The sequence below is a fragment of the Pelodiscus sinensis genome, chromosome 25 (genome assembly GCF_049634645.1).
Source record: "Pelodiscus sinensis isolate JC-2024 chromosome 25, ASM4963464v1, whole genome shotgun sequence".
Classification (NCBI taxonomy): Eukaryota; Metazoa; Chordata; order Testudines; family Trionychidae; genus Pelodiscus; species Pelodiscus sinensis.
In genome coordinates this window covers 13479934-13496270 of record NC_134735.1, presented here as the reverse complement: position 1 = coordinate 13496270, position 16337 = coordinate 13479934, and the positions used below count along the sequence as shown (strand labels likewise).

General features: G+C 54.3%; 1 protein-coding gene across 1 annotated transcript in view; it reads left to right on the top strand.

Moving 5' to 3' along the window:
- Positions 1-301: 301 nt before the first annotated feature.
- Positions 302-16337, top strand: part of ASAP3 (ArfGAP with SH3 domain, ankyrin repeat and PH domain 3) — a 70350-nt gene continuing 54314 nt past the window's right edge. The window contains exons 1-2 of the mRNA XM_075908668.1: positions 302-673; positions 15553-15625. Of these exons, the coding sequence (XP_075764783.1) occupies positions 548-673; positions 15553-15625 (199 nt within the window). The 5' untranslated portion in view covers positions 302-547. The remainder of the gene's footprint in view (positions 674-15552; positions 15626-16337) is intronic.

Genomic DNA, 16337 nt, shown 5'->3' with positions numbered 1-16337 from the left:
CTGCTGCACACAAGGATGTTAATGACAGATCATTAACAGAGGCTTAGAGGCAAGCAACATCCTTATATAGATGGGGAGTGCATGTAAACCCAGACACCTATACAAGACAGGACAAGGGAAGATAAGAGCCACAAACACTCCAGGCACCAGTGGCAACAGCAGCCTCACTTGGCTTTGCTTGGGGAGATAGGGGGGAATTGGATGCACTTTGCCTTTAACAGGCTCTTAGCCAAAAATCCGAGCTTGCAGGCATATATGCATTGGCTGTGTAACAATATCCCCACGTGATTGCCATGGAAGCCTCTGCAGGGAGGGAGGGAGGGAGGCAGCAGGAGAAAGAAACTTACAAGAGAGCTCCTGGGCGTCTCTGATCAATTGCGCCGCGCGCAGAGAACCACAGCTGGGATGTGAAATTGACCAAAGTGCTGCAGGGCTGTCTCTCCACCCGCCCTTTCCCCCTTTTCTGCCCCTCGGTTCTTCTCTCCTGTTCCCTTTACCCTTGGGTGAGTTTCCAGTCACCCCCGGTCTCGGGGCCACATCCCTCAACATGCCTGAGCAGATCAGCGTCTCGGAGTTCCTGGCTGTGACTTCTGAAGATCTGAACTCCCCGGCTGCTTCTACCTTCTCTTCCAAAATGCAGAAGTGCCGGGGGGCGGTGGCGGCGCTGGAAGAGGTGAGTGAGGGGCTCCAGCAGCAGTGGAGGAGGAGATGGGGAGGAGGGTGTCCTGGTGGGGTTCTCTCCCTGTCGATTGGGAATTAAGGGCTTTTACCTTTTGTTTGGTGGTAGGTATTGTTACTGTAGGAGGCAGCTTGGATCTGTGTCTTCTGCCTTGTGTGCCCCCCCCATTGACCTTTTTTTTGCCATCTTTCCTAAAATCAGGAGCGATTTGTCTTAGAGAAAAGGCGCTTTGCAGCATGCGTGCAACGGGCGGAAGAGTCTGTTTAGAGCTTCTTGCAAAATAGTTTAACAACCGGGCCCTGCGCTACCTGCTTCTCATTGTGTAACTGATTCTGGCCCAGCTCTGTATTTCATTTCCTCATTCTGGACACTGAAATCCTTTATATAGTTGGGAGACCAGCAGGATTTTGAAAGATGCTATTGTGTGTGGGGTTATTTTCTTTTTAAACCCCAACCACTCCACACTTACAAATGCTTTTCCTGATGTTGGCTGCTAACCACGCCTTCGATTATTGCAAAGTACATACTTTAAAGTCCATTTTGGCTTTCACTGTTTATGCTGGGTTTTTTGTGCTTCCAATATGGACTTTGGAAAATGAATCATTTGTAATGTAGCAGCGCACAGAGACCTCAACCTTGTACAGAAGTGTAAAAAGACACTGCCTGCTCTGAAGGCCCTGATCCTGCCATACACTTGGGGCACCTTTACACAGCAGGATTTAACTGGAAATAAGCTACTCAAATTGAGCTATGTCAATTGCATATCTTATTTCAAAATTGGGAGCATCTACACAGCACTTATTTGGAGATAGAGCCCTCTTCCTCTGATTTGCCTTACTCCTTGCACAATGAAGGTTACAGGAGTTAGAGTAAAAAGTCCTCCAGCTTGACAGTATTTTGACATTATTTTGAAATAACTGCTGGCTGTGTAGATGTGGGCTAAGTTGTTTTGAAATAAAGCTAGTTATTTTGAAATAATGTCGCTATATAGACGTACCCTTATTTCCATGTTTAACTAAGCTTGTGATGGATCCCATTGCTTTTTAATGGAGCTGTCTTGTACTTTCAAAGATAAACATGTGGATTGGCAGAGCTGAGGCTGAAACAGAGAAAATCGGGGAAGTATTCTCTATTTTGCTTTCGAGTTTTCTGTGTGTGATGCAGAAGGAGGTTTGCTTGTTTTGAAAGTATCATTTCCTTAGGACTGTTAAGAAATCACCGACATGTTTCAAATCCTGCTCTGGTTTTTGTAAAAGCTTGTTTGTCCCAAATCACAAGGCTGGGGCCAAATCCGGGTTGCTGTTATAGCTTTGGGGTTATTAAGAACCCGACAGTATTCTGCCACAATAACAGTTCCAAATGCCAATCCGGCTGCTGTGCCTGTTTCACACCATCCTTGTGAATACTGCACTATACATTTTTTTTTAGGAAGGGTGGTTTCCAGCTAGTTCTGTGCATTCTGCTGAGTCCTACTGGCAGAAGGAATGGATTTGAGGAACCGGGATTAGATCCTACAACTGGATGAGTGCCGGGTTTGGTCCAGTTGCATGTGCTGGATCCTATCCCGCCTTCTCCTATCCAGGCCCTCTTCTTCCCACTGTATAAGGCCAAACCTTGGGTGGTATGGGGAGAGGGAGCTGATTGCAGAGCGGACTGTTTGCGCTGACCAGTGGTACCCTGCACATCAGCTGTGTAGGGCATTAGCTCCATGACTATCTCCTGACTCAAGAGGATCACTGGTAAGATGGGAGAAAGATACCTCACCAGGGCTTTAGTGAAGCTTTAGAGCATGTTTGTCCTGCAGCTGGGAATGTGCCTCCAAGCTGGGGTAGACAACCATGCTAGCTCCAGTGTGCTAAAAGCTGCAGTATAGCGGGGGGTGGAGTGGGCGGGTGGGCAGCATGGGTGGAGGCGGAGTGTGTATTCAGGCGGCTAGGCTAGCTCCCCACTGCTGGCTGGGCGGCTAGTTCTAGCACACGAGTTTGAGCCGAGCTAGTGCGTGTCTGTCTACTGGAGGCCGGAAGTGCGCTCCCAGCGGCAGTGTAGACGTACCCTTCGTAGGCACTGTCTGGCTGCTTTAATAGCCGGTGGGGACGGACCCCACAGCTCTTCCTTTGGCGTCTGAGCCGGTTCCCACTGACTTCAACAGGACTTGGATCAAGCCGGTCGCCCTGCTCTGTGCTGATGGCATAAGTGACGCCATGGAGGCTTAAATGAGGGCTGCTGTGTGCCTTGGTCTGGCCAGGAGGCACTGGGTGGCCATTTGCCTTTATCTGCTCCGTCAATTTCAGTTACTTTATGGGCAATAGCTTATGGTATATGGTGCCAGCAGGCCCCCAGAATCCTCCCTGTAGGCTGGGAAAGGGTCCTTTGGATGCGGGCAGGCTTATGTTTATGCCTACCCACAGGCCCCCAAAGAGCTTCAGCCATCTTTACCGTGTGTGTGTGTGTGGGGGGGGGGGGGGGCGGATTCATTCCTTTTGTGGGCTGTATGCCCTGAGGGGGGCGGCCCTCTGTTTATCTGGTGTTTGTGCAGCACCTCGCAGCGTGGGGTTCTGGGCTGTGATCAGGGTGTGAAGGCGCTACCGGTCAGGGTGGTGGTGGATGGGTCAGCCGTGGAGTGTTCAGGCACTTGCAGGTATGTAGAATATACAGCTCCTTCCTCTGCCCCTGGAACGTGGCCGTCCCGATACGTAATAATCCTTAGGACGAGGGAAGGGGATTTTTTTCCAGATGGGGGGAAATTTAGAGAGTCGGAATAAAAGGAAGCAAATCTGAAATCGGGCCAGGGGGCTGGAGTTTAAACCCTCCCTCCCCATTATACAAGCAAATCCCCGACTCTGCTAACTTGTACTAAAATCACTGACTGAAAAAGGAAAATCAACACTCGTTGCTCTGTGCTAGTGAAGAATGGAAGCGACCGTCAAGGCAGAGGAACAATCGTACAGATGCCCCCAGTGCCAGATCCCCTATGTCTCCTTCTAAGAATCCCAACCTCTGTTCTAGCACGTGTGTGGCCAGACACAGGCTCCAGCATTCAGAGCAGTGCTCAATAGCTCGATGTCCTGTGTACATTTGGGTCATTCTGTCACATTTGTCACACGTCCATCTCCTCCCCTCCCCCGGCTTGTTCTGAGGCTTCATTTACGGGGTGATGCCCCCCGGACTGGGAGGAGCTCATCACACGTGGGGCCCGCAGCAAGCTCCCCTCCAGCGCAATCAATTCTAGCTCAGGAAATCGGCTTCATCTCTCTTCTGTCTCCCACAGCTGGCCAGAGGCGGCCCCAGGGCAGGGATATGCTGCCAATATTGTAACTAGGGAATCCCCCACGATGAATCTCCCCCGCTCCCTGCCCTTGGGTCGTGGCAAAGCCCACGCCCCAGGGGCGCAAATGCTGCGGAGAAGGGAGGGAAAAGGACTTGGATTCCAAGTTCGACAAAAGCTCTTGTCCCCAGAAGCGAGGCGGAAGATAGGCCTCGATACGGCAGTTGTTCTCGGGTGCGTGGCTGAGCTCTGTGAGGCACATTGCATGTGACTTGCCTGCAGACCTGTTCGCACGATTGTAGGCCCCCATCCTGCTAGGGATGCCTTGTGCGGGATGCCCTCGCCCCACCTCGAGACCAGGGGAAGTTGGGCACTTGTGCTGCCCAGGCGAGTAGCAGAGCGCCCACCACTAGGTCTTTTGTTTCCATTGGTGGTGCACGTTGGCATGTGCCTTGGTGCACATAAACACGTATTCTGCACGTGGATGGAAAAGATTAGGGGGAACATTGGCCAGAGACCTTTGCTGATGCCAGCTGGGCAGGGCTCGGCATGCATGGAGTCACTTGGCTGGGGCCATGGTGAGTACATGGGCAGAAATGGCTGCTGCTTTGTTTCTGACTAGTCACCTGGGAGTCTGATGCACTCAGCTTGTGTTGCCCGCGGGGGGAGCGGAGCTGTTGAAGGGGATTTTGGGGGGAGAGCTTGTCTGGCCTGGCAAGGGGTGTTTTGCAGAGTAGTAGAAGGGGGATCCTCCTTGGACCAAAGTTGGCAAAATAGCTATTTCCAACCCCTTTCTGCCCCAATCTAGCTGCACCCAGATGTGGCAGGGCTGAGTTCTGTCGACTCCGCCTGCCCTTCAGTTTGGGGCAATATAAGCATCATCCAGGATATGGATGGGGGAAGGGCAGGCATTTGGGGACCAGAGAGCGGCAGCATCTTTCAAAACCATCCTTCCAGTGCTGGGACTCGCAAGCCAAGCACATGTGCTCCCCTCTGAGTTACCCTGAACGGCTGTTTCATTGGATCTGGCCGCAATGTACAAGTACGTGGCTGTGGAGCCTGCCACACACGGAATACGATGATAGCTTGGGAGGCACAGCAGCCATTTAACTCACCAAAGCGCGCCACTAGCTCCCTCAACTGTCTCGCTCGCTCCAAACATGCAGCCACCTCTGGGGTGGATGGTGGCTGCTGTTCTAATGGCTGGAATACTAGGCCAGCACCTTGAGGCAGGAAATGAAGGATTATTTTGTCCTCTAGGTGCGGCAGGGAAGCTAAGTGTGATAGCTTAGCTGGGATTTGCCCAGCTCAGAGCTGCCTCCGTACAGCATCTTGTGTCTCCACACGGGAGCACCGGCTCTTCCGTTTGGAGCCTGCCCTGAGATGGTCTGTCAAACGGCCTGCATGGCTTCTGGCAGGATCCTGGCTTTGCCTTGGTGTCTCATTCAGGCACTGGCCAGGTCTGACCCTCTGAGATCTGCAGCTGCAGTCGGGTTGGAGAAAGCCAGGATTGCTGGGCATTAGCACTGATGGTAGGGCAGGGGGGAGTGTGACTTTTCACACCAGGCTGAGGGGCCTGAACAGAACATCTCATCAGAGCCTTAGCCTAGAAATCCTAGCACAAGAGCTCTGGGGCTTGTCCTGGAGAGGGGATCGTCCCCTGCCCCGTCTGAGCATTGCCATAGCAACACACACCTTGTCTGGAAAACCCGGCAGAGATCAGACAAACCACAGGAAATTCTTGTACTCGTGCACTAGACAGGGATCCCAGCGCATCTTGTGACCTCTCCTGAAAACAGCTGCTAATGTATAACTAAAAGGGGTTGACACATGGAATTCCCCTTCCACGGAAAATCCCGGCTTTCCAAATTGTTCCAAATGAGGCCGAAAAGCAGACCTCCGAGTCCTTCATGCCCCGAACCCAGCAGTTGGGACTATTGTAAATGTTTTGTTGAGCAAAGGTCAAAACGCTCCAACTTGCAGTTTAAATGAAAATATTGTGACTATCTGTGTGCTAGAACTCAGCAATGTGCCTGAACCTCTTTAATCTGGCAACCTTGGGAAATGAGGCTGTGCTGGATTATGGAATTTTCTGGACCATGAGTGTTTGCCATAATGAAGGGCGCTGTGGGTGCAGGTTCTGGGAGGGAGGGTGCAGGAGCATGCTGCGGGGAGGGAGTGGCAGTGCACAGAGCGTCTTCCAGGGTCCAAGCCACGGGCGTCCCTGGATCACAGAAACCCCGGATTACAGAGGTCCAAGTGTGTACATCAGAGTGAAACATGCAAACGATTCCCTGTGAGAAACCTTGATTCAATTGTTATGATCCCTGAAATGTTTCGAGTTCCTGGAATCAGCGTTTTAACTATCAACCAGCTCTAATGAAAGATCGTTAAGCAGGAAGGACTGAGAGGAGCTGCTGGGGGGGGGGGGGGGGCGGGGAAGGAGAGACAGTAGGTGTGGGTCTTTTCCTTCCTCTCCCATTCATTTGGGCCATTCATTTGGGCCAATCACTTAAATGGCTTTGTGCCTCAGTCTCCCCACCTGAGAAAAAAGGATGCTATCTGCCCCGGGGGCCAGGGTCTTGTGTAGCTTCACTGGGGAAGTTTTAGGGTTCGGGGTTTAGCCCCTGGGATTAGACATGTCAGGCAGCAGTGAAATGGTTAAAGTGGGTCAAATGTAGGGCCTTGAATCCTTCTGCAGTGTTCCTTTAAATCAGGGGTGTCCAAACTTTTTTCAAAGAGGGCCAGATTTGATGAAGTAAACATGCGTGAGGGCCGACCATTTTGCCTGACATTCTTTGAACCATTAAAATTAAATGCAAATTAACTATTTTATGCAAAGTTTATTGCAAACGGCATACTTTTCATTTTGTCACATGGATGACAAATCTAAACAGGTGTTAAATCACTCTGCCTTTCATATCTGAAGGCCAGATGAAAAAAAAATCCAGGAAGCTGAAATATGTCAGGAACATTGTAAAGTACATTACATATTATTGGTAATAAAGGTTGTCTGTCAACTTTTAAGTTCAAAAAATATGAACAGGAACATAACACCAAGTATACATGTTGTGTCCAAATATATTTATAACTGATTTAGATCAACTGACATTAACTGAGATTTTACAATGTATTCATCTCAATACATATGGATTCGTTGGGGGCCATAAAAGATAGATATTGCCAAATTACCTGGGGGGGCCGTATTAAACCAGAACACGGGCCGCAATTGGCCCGCGGGCCGGACTTTGGACATGCCTGCTTTAAATGAACGATCTTGGTAGGGGAGGAGAGAGGGGCAGGCTACAGTCCCCCTAGGAGCACCCCACCCATTGAGTGTGACCTGTATCCAGCCTGCTTGTTTTGTCATAGGCTTTGCTCTCTCTAGGAATAGCAGGAATATTTATCGTTAACACCAACGACCTGTGAGTGTAGAATAAAGATGATCCCTGTCTAGATGAGCTCATGGATTCACTCTTGGTTGTGCTAATGTAGCCTCTAGAGACTCCACCTAAGAGCAGGACCTCATCGTGTGAGATGCCGCACAGACACAGGGAGAGGCGGTCTGTGCCAAAGTAGTAACCACCTATAAAGGTGGGAGAAAACAACCGTGAGCCCCATTTTATAGAGGGGGAAACTGAGGCACAAAGTCAGTGACTTGCTCAAAGACACATGGGGGGGGGCCTGCTGGCCCTGAGCAGGGACTGAAGCCCAGATCTCCTGAGTCCCACTCTGGTGCCTTCACTAGGCGACCGTTGTTTAATAAGTGTCTTTCTGGGAGATCTGTGGCCGCCGGTGCCGCACTGGGAGCATAAGGGGGTTTCCCAGGCTGGCAGTAGCTGACTTTGCAGGGGAGTTCACTGTCCATAACTCTCCAGCTCCTCCTTGCATCCAGCTGCAGAACTGGCTGACTTAGCGGCGACCCCCTGTGGCTATAAATTCTGGCTAGACTCCACGTCCATCCTAAAACTTCCCTGCATTTGGCTGGGCCCCGGTAACCTTCCCCCTTGCTCCCGTCCTTCATCTCCTAATCGTTCTGTTTGGTTGGTTACATTACAAACGGAGAATTTCACTGGAAGGAAAACCCCAAACAAGCAGCTGATGCCATTGATGCTCAGACGTCTCCCAGCCCTGCATCTGGGTGACTGGCTGATTCATGCAGTGGGGTGGGAGGAGGTTGGGGCATGAGAGCTGGGATCTCTCACTTGACTGATCTGAATTTAGACCCAGGAAGGGGGTGTGAGGCGGCTTGCTATGGGAGAGCTCAGCAAGTAGGTTAGGGGCTCTGTCTCAGCGACGGCACGGGTTCTGATCCGGCCCTCGGCTGTGGGACTTAGGTATGGTTGCCAGGTGTTCGGTTTTGAACCGGGCAGTCCAGTATTTGAGCTTTCTGTTCGGGAAACAAATTGAGAGAATAGAGCTGTCTGGGATTTTCTAACGAAGATGTAACACAGATTGTGATGGAATGTCAAGTGTGTCCAGTATTTTTGTTGAAACCATCTGGCAACCCTAGATTTAGGGGGGTGGGTGGTTTCAGGGAAGCAGTTGCAATCTAGCCCCAGGGAAGCAATACCCTGCTTGCACCAAGCCCATGTCTGTCTGGGCAGGTCAGAGCCCTACGGCTGTGAGGGAGAAGGCATCCTCACTAATGAAGCTGCTAATTGTGGTGGCCCTAACTGACTCTGGTTTGTCAGACCACAAGCTCTGTGGGGCAGGGACCTGCTGGGTTTCTGTGCCACAGCCGGTGCACTGGGGCCCCTCCTCTCTGTGCTGGCCTCTAGGCCCTACTGTGCTAGCCCGTTGCTTCATCTTCATCTCCCACACTTGTGCTGGTGGTCAGGGGCCTGTCCTGAGAGTGCCAGGAGAATGCAATCACATCAGGATTTAGGGTTAGCGGGAAGAGGCAAGAGTTGGGGGGTTCTTGGGAGTGATGGGGAAGGGAAGAAGCTTGCTGGGCCGTATCACCTGGCTCCTAATTATCGGACAGGCTCAATTGCTACCCAGTGCCCGCTTTATTCCTCCAGTCGGTAGCGGGGGTGCTGCTGAGCCCACGCTGTCAGGTACGGTGCGTCGTGAGACCGTCTGGTCTATGTAGCCATTGGGGCAGGGGCTATGGTACCCATCTGTAATTGAAGAGACCCGAGGAGGTCACATGACTTGCAGGAGGTCGCACAGGGATGGAACCCAGGTGTCCTGAGTCCCAGGCAACTGCCTTAATCACAAGCCCCTTGTCTCCCTTTCCAGGCTAGCCCATGGTTTGGGGAGTCTGCCCCCATCTGTCACGCCCCTTATTCCCTGGGCCGGACGCGGGCTGTGGGAGTTAGGCCGGACTGACAGCAGCAAGGTCCCTGAGATTGGAGTCTGGGCCTGCACCCTGCGGTCTCAGCCCTTCCTCTGTCTCCAGAGCCGTGCACCACGCCCTCCGCTGCCTGTGCCCTGGTCGCTCAGTGCCCTGACATGTCGCTGCTGGCCCCTCGGCTCCAGGAGTCCTGCCCCGTGGCCGCATCTGCAGGAGCAACTCCCCCGTGGGGGAGGGGGTGTGGACTGACCCCTCATGTGAAAGAGGGAGGCAGTCGGAGACGCTGCCCTTCCTCCCTCCTGCCCGGCGGGGGGACGGTGGGAAGAGGTCGGGGACCCTCAGGCTGAGAGCTGAAAGGCCCAGGGGCAAGGGCAGCGCCTTGCAAGAGCGGCTGGGAGCAGGGAAGCAGCGAGGGATGGAAGCGTCTCCGGGAGGCGGCTGTTCTGTCTGCAGGTGCAGATCTGTCTCGTCCTCTCCCCCCAGCTCCCAGCCCCCCTTCCCTCTGGGCACCAGGGAGCGGGGAGCCGTCCTCATCCGGGTGAGAGGCTGAAAGAGCCAGTCATGCCTGGTGGAGGAGAGAGGCTCATGCAGGTGCTCCTGTGGCTTCTCCCCCTCTAACCAGGGGACGTCCCTCCCTCCTTCCTTTCCTGCACCTGGGCCAGCAAGCTCAGACCTGCCGCGCTGGCTGACGTACCTTCCCCTGCCGCCCCAGCCAGGTGGGGCCCTGCACGCAGGGCAGGCGAAGTATTGCAGTTTGCAGCATCTGCTGTTGCTACAGAGGCTGACCAGAGTAATTGAGCAGCCGTGCTCCTTTGGTAACGTCTGTCTCATTGGCTCCTTCGCGCTGTCATTCAAGCAGAGCCGGCTGCTGCCTTTCCTGCCTCTCCTTAGTTCTTCTCTCTTGCCCAATCTGCCGGGGATGGGGGTTTTGCTGTGAAACCTCTGAGGCCTCAGAATTCGCAGCCAGCCGGGACTCTGGTCTGCCCCGCTGTGTCACACTGGCCAGAGGGTGGGAGAAAACTAAACCAAGCTATTGCATTCGCACAGCTCCTCGGACGCCCCCCCGTTGTGTAAAATGGACAGTGCTTGGTAAGCGGGTCAATGGCGTATTGCTTTCACTGTTAAAAACTTACCCTTGGTGTCCAGTCTGGATTGGCCCTCAAATTCCAGCCAGTGGGTCGTGCTAAAATCTTCCCCTCAAGACCGAAGAGCCCAGGATTAAATATTTGTTCCCTGTGTAGATACTTACAGGCTGTGATCCCATCGCCACCCCCCTCCGGCTCTTTGTGAGGCTAAACAGACCGAGCTCTGTGACTCTGCTTCTTTTTGAAGCCTTTAATCATTCCCGTGGCTCTTCTGAGCCCTCCCCGTTTTATCGACCCCTTTCGCCAACTGGGGGCAGCTTTTGCAGGCTCTCGGGCCAGGTGGGTGGGGGTCAGTTCCGTGCTTCCAGATGGGGCGGGGCGGGGCAGGGCTGAGGGCAGTCAGCCCTCACATTGCCTGGACTAGAGCACGCCCCTCTCCCCAGCCCTCAGAGCTGCCGAGAGCGAGCCGAATGGTGCTCTGGCGGTGATTTAAAGGGCCCTGAGCCTCTCTGAATCGCTGAGCCCTGGAACAACTGTCCCCTTTGCCACCCCCAGTTGGGAGCCTGATTGTGGTTCCCAGGACGGGAGACAGGACTCCAGCAGCCGTCACACCAGTGCCAAATACAGTGAAATAACCGTTCTGTGCCTTCTTGAGATGGGCCTGTTTCTGCATCCCAGGATCCCATTGGCTCTGGGAGCTCATGTTCAGCTGATTGCCCACCTTGCACCCCAGATCTCTTTCAGGGTACCTGTCTCAGGATAGAATCCCTCCCCCTGAATTCCATCCCGAGATGGACACTTCTTCCTGCTCCTCCTTTCAGCTTCTGCAGCTCTGGTCTTGATTTTTTTTTTTTTCCTTCGGCCCCTGGACTGTCTGCGCACACTCAGGGTGGCTTTCTTTGATGTCTGTGCTGAGCAGGAAGGGTGAACTCACGGGAGGGGAGAGCTTAAAACCAAAGCACAGGGCTTGTGAAGGGGTGGACAGGGCCCCCTAGAGTGAGGGCCTGTTGTCGATTCCAGGGTTGTAAAGGGTTACCCGACAAGCAGTTAACCGGAGGCCCAGCTGTCTGGAGCAGCCCCCTGCCATGCTGCAGGCTCCTAGTTAAACCAGTTAAACGTAACCTTTTACCTGTTAACATTTTTTAATCAGGATTTTATATCTCTAGTCTAGAGTTTCCCAAACTGTTTCCATCGGCGGGTCCCTATGGGGTCCTGAACATTTGGCGGAGCCCTTAAAATATTAATTTTTTTAAATTCAATAGGTACCCAAATAAATAGACACAATTTTGGAATTCTATTTTATTTCTTAGAAATGAGTTTTCTTCGGGGGGGGGGGGGGGGGGGGGATCAGAAAATTGGTAACAAAATAACAGGGTCATGCAACTGTCATTACTATGTTCTCACGGAGCCCTGGATGTGAAGCCCCACGGTTCCATGGAGCATGCTTTGGGAACCCCAACTGAGTCCCCTCTGAAACAGGCAAAAGATTAAATCTGCCTCCCAAAATGTTGCCTTTATACTGACAGCCAGCAATGCACTTCCAGCTGTTTTTAGGGCGCTAGCGCGAGCAGAGCCCATCAGCCCAGACGGGGAGGCTGCAGACGTGCCTTCCAAGAGCACAACGTCTGCTGGAGTTGGCAGAATTCTGGGATGCTATAGAAGGGGCGGGAGAGAGACAAAGCGAAGATGTTGTGGTTGCAGCTGCTACCCCATTGCTGGTACCCCCGATAGTGATGCAAGATGTCGGGAGAGAGTGGTGCCTTTTTCCAGGTGGGCAAAGGTTGATGGGGCAGCCCCTAGTCCTGCCTGCAACTCTGCCCCTTCTGCTGAGACCCCCCACACAGGAGCCAAGCCACCACCCCCACAACACCGTGGGGAGGTGGGGCAGCGCGTAGCTCCAGCCTCGGAACACTGGGGAGGGAGGCGGGTGTGTGACCCCAGTCTCCTCCGGGGGTACGCAGCCCCAAGCCTGGGGAGGGTGGGTGCTACAGTAGGTGTTCTGTGGGCGGGGCCAGGGTGTGGGCGGGGCCAGGGTGTGGGCGGGGCAAAGCCTTTCCCCACCTAGCATACTCACCACCCCTGGCAGAGGAGAGTGCAGGGAGCTCTAGAAACCTTCAGGGCAGATCACAGCAACACCTGACTAAGGTTGCCAGGTGTCCGGTTCTGAACTGGGCAGTCCAGTATTTGAGCTTTCTGTTCGGGGAACAAATGAGAAAATATCAATGTCCGGTATTTTCTAAATAAGATGTAATGGAGATTGTGATGAAATGTCAAGTGTGTCCGGTAGTTTTGTTGAAACCACCTGGCACCCCTACACCTGACAGTCTCTCCGACTGGTGCAACCAACCCCCGGGCTTCGGCCTTTGGCTCTGGGCCCCTCGCTACCAGCCAGATATTGCCAGGCCAGAAAGGGCCCAACAGAGCTGATCAGAGAGATCTATCCACAGGGTGGGAAGAGTTAAGGGTAGCTTGGCTGGGGGTCCGCCCAGGGCAGGCATGATAGCAACAGACAAATATTTGAGGGGCGTGACCACCAAGGAGAGGGAGGGGGATCCTTTGGGGTGGAACAAGCAACAGGACAGGCAGTAATACCATGAAGGCAGAGCAGATTTTAGGCCCATTATCAGAGCCACTTCCTGGTAGCAAGGGTTGTGGACGCCTCGTCCCAAGGAAAGGATGGACGGCCCAGCTGCTGGGCTGCACAAGGGCTGTGCCCGTTGCACTGGCAGCAGATGGGACAGGCTCATAGGACCTGTCTCTTGCTGACTTCTGTGATCAAGACTAAGGCAGGCTGGCTGGCTGGCGCCCAGCTCCCTTCCCTATCAGTGGTCCCCTCCCAGGGGCAGTGACTGTGCTAGGCGGGGGAAGGCTCTGCCCTCCCAAACCGCCAGGCATGGCCCCGCCCGCACGCCGCCCCCAGAACGCCTGCTGTAGGGGTATCACCCTCCCTCCCCATGCTCCAGGCTGGCTGGGGCCGCATGCCTTCCTCCCTCCCTGCTGTTCCTCCGCACCCCCACCTCCCTGTGGTGCTGGGGAGGGGGGTGTTGCTTGGCTTCTCTGGGGGGGAATCTAGGCAGAAGGGGCGGGACTGGGGCAGAGCTGGGGGCTTGCCTCTCCCAGCCCTACCTCTGCCCTCTGTCCTCCTGCAATAACGGAATTGTTCCTCTGTAGAATGCAGTGCCCTTTCCCCGGCCTGGTACCAGGGCCCTGGGAATAATTCCCCGAGGGGACTGAGATGATCACTGGCTGTATCAACACCCATAGGTCCCAGGGCTCCTCTAACTGGCAGGTTCTCCTTTCGCTCACGGGGGCTGAAGCCTCGCTCTCTGCTGCAGAGGCCAGAGGGGCAGGGTAGGAGGCAGAAGAAAGCGGAGTCAACAATGTTCAATTTCCTGTTTGCTGTTCAGCTAGTAAAACGTGGTGCGTGTGCATGTGTGGTGGAGGCTGACTGTGCGACGTCACGTGGTTTCAAGTCTCTCTGCTGGGTGGCAGAGGGATGTCTTAGGGGTGGGTTAGGGTGGAGCTGAGTGGTGGGGGGTGGGGGAACGGTCCTGAGCATTGGTTCAACTTCTCTTTGGCCTCGTCTGTGAAGTTTGAGTGTTGGCTTTCCATGGGCATTTGCCCTTGGCGAGGGGACTCCTTCATTGATTTCCTCATTGGCCACCCCCCCTCCCCCCCCGAGGCTCTGTTTGAACAAGAAATGACTCGATGTCACTAAACAGGGTGGGATGGGAGCAAAACGTGTCAGACAAAACTCGTGCGGTGGATTTATCTGTGGAAAAGGGATTTGCATGGGGGCTGTGCCAAGGGGATATGGAGGTGGTGAACGTGCCAGGCCGACTGAGTATGTAAATAGCTGCCGAGGGGCCATGCCCCTGTGTCTGGAGAGGGCTGCACCTGTGTGAATGGGACTTTGGCTCTCCGAGGGAAATTTCTGGTTCGGTTGCAGAGGCTGGATGACCTTGGTCAAGTCACTTGCTCTCTCCCTGCCTCTGTTCTTCATCTGTTCAGTGGGGAGAATGAGACTTCATTCCCACCCTCCCAGGTCGGTTGGAAGTTGCTCTCGACTGGCACTACAGTAACGGGGTCCAGGTACTCAGAGCCAGAATATCTGGTGTGCTTGGCCTCTTTATCCCACAAACCTGAGCATGGGTGGCCGTTATCATAACCTTTCCCCAAACAGCTCCGCCCGCAGGCATGCCAGGCTGTTTGCCAAAACTGCTTAAAAATCGCAGAACTTTGGCTTGTTTCAGGCTTAATGGGCGTGTGGGTTGGTGAGTTTTTGGCTTGTGGGTTTTTTTTTAATGGGCTCCCAGCAAGCAGAGACAGGGCAGGGATTTGAGGGGGGGGGGGGGGTTCAGAGGTGCACAGTAGACCCACCATAGTCCAGCCTGTGTGCGGGGGGATCTAGTTACAGAGTGTTGGGGATCTTTCAGGGGTTAGCTTATTGGTTTGGCCTTGTTTTCAAATGGGATTCGCTTGGGTTTGGCTTCTTGCTTATTTCCAGCATGAAAGTTGGCAACAGTCCATGGCCCAGGCTAGGCCTGGAACCCTGCTGCCAGCGACATGGGGAGCTGCAGCAGGGCTGGGGGGAAAAGGGAGGGGCAGAATGCGAGGGGCTGGCCTCCCCCAGCAGTCAGTTCACCCCTGGCCTAAGGCCCTGAGACAGGCCCATGCTGCCCTCGCCAGTCCTCTGGATCTAACATGCTCTAGAGCTGGCCAGGGCCGGCCCTAGACCAGATGGAATATCTGTAGCACCCCCTGCCCCCCTCTAGTACACACTCAAGCACCTGATTTTGCATTGCGTTTGTAGCCCCTTGCATGTGCCCTGGTCATATAGGAGGTAAATTGGCAAGCTCAGTATTTCTTCATGCTAATCACAAAGCCAGTCTCCCAAACGTGGTGCCCCTGTCGGCCATCTGGCTCCTGCCAAGGGTCAATGTCCCTGTCCAGCCACGGGAGGGTCCCAGCTCCTGGGTGTCAAGTGAGCGAGGGTCTGGCAGAGGCCAGGTTCTGATGCCAGTTGGTCCAGCCAGAGCTCCTGCGGCTTGGGAGCCCTCCAGCTCCAATGGGAGCCCCGGGGGCACCGGCCGCTGCCCTGCCCATCTGCATGTCAAAGCGTCGGGCGCTTCAAAGAGACTTTGTGCAGCGGTTGGTGGAGGGGGAGGGAGAGGGAATCTCAGGGTTGCCTGGCCAGTCTGACAGTCTTTTGTTTGCTTTGCAGAGCCTGGACGGTGACCAAGCCATTCTCCAGAGGATAAGGAAATATGTGAAAGCCATTCATAGCTCCGGGCTCGGTAAGTTACGCTCCAGATGCAGCGGTGCACACTAGGGGGAGGGGGAAGGGCAGGAGCGCCCCGGCCGGGGGGGGGGGGTGTCTTCCGACAAGCAGGTGCGTGTTGTGCCGCCTGCAGGCTGGAATTGTCCTGTGACGGGCGAGGAGAAGGGCTCCCCGCAGGCCGCTCGCTCTGGCGGTTAGCGCGGGGCTGCCCATCATGGCCTTTCCCAGAGCTCACCTGGCGCCAGGCGTTCCCGGCCCGTAGGCGGCAGGTTAGGTTTGTTTGTATGGCGGCCGCTCCTAGGGGCCCCACCGTGCCCAGCCGTGTACAGCCACAAATGCAACCGGGCCATCCCGTCTTCGAGTCTGGGGTCCCGCCTTTGCCAAGGACCAGAACCTGAGGCTGCAAAGGACCGTAAGCCTCTTCTAACTAGACAGGTGCTAGTGTGGTTCTCATCCCCATAGCGTCCCAGCACCTGTCCTAATACACAGGTCTGGCTGTGCCTTGGGAAAGGCAGGGCTCCTTCACCTGCCGATGATCACCGGAGGAGATCGGATCTCCCCCCTCCCCGTGTCCTCACACTTTTTACAGAGTGACGAATGATCAGAACCCAGCTGCGATGCGGTTTCCTGGGACTGCACAGACAGGCTAACAACTGGGCAGAGTCGTGTTTTCTGTTCTGTTTGCGCTAAATAGAGGAGCCCGGTCTAGTGCTTTATCACTAGAAACC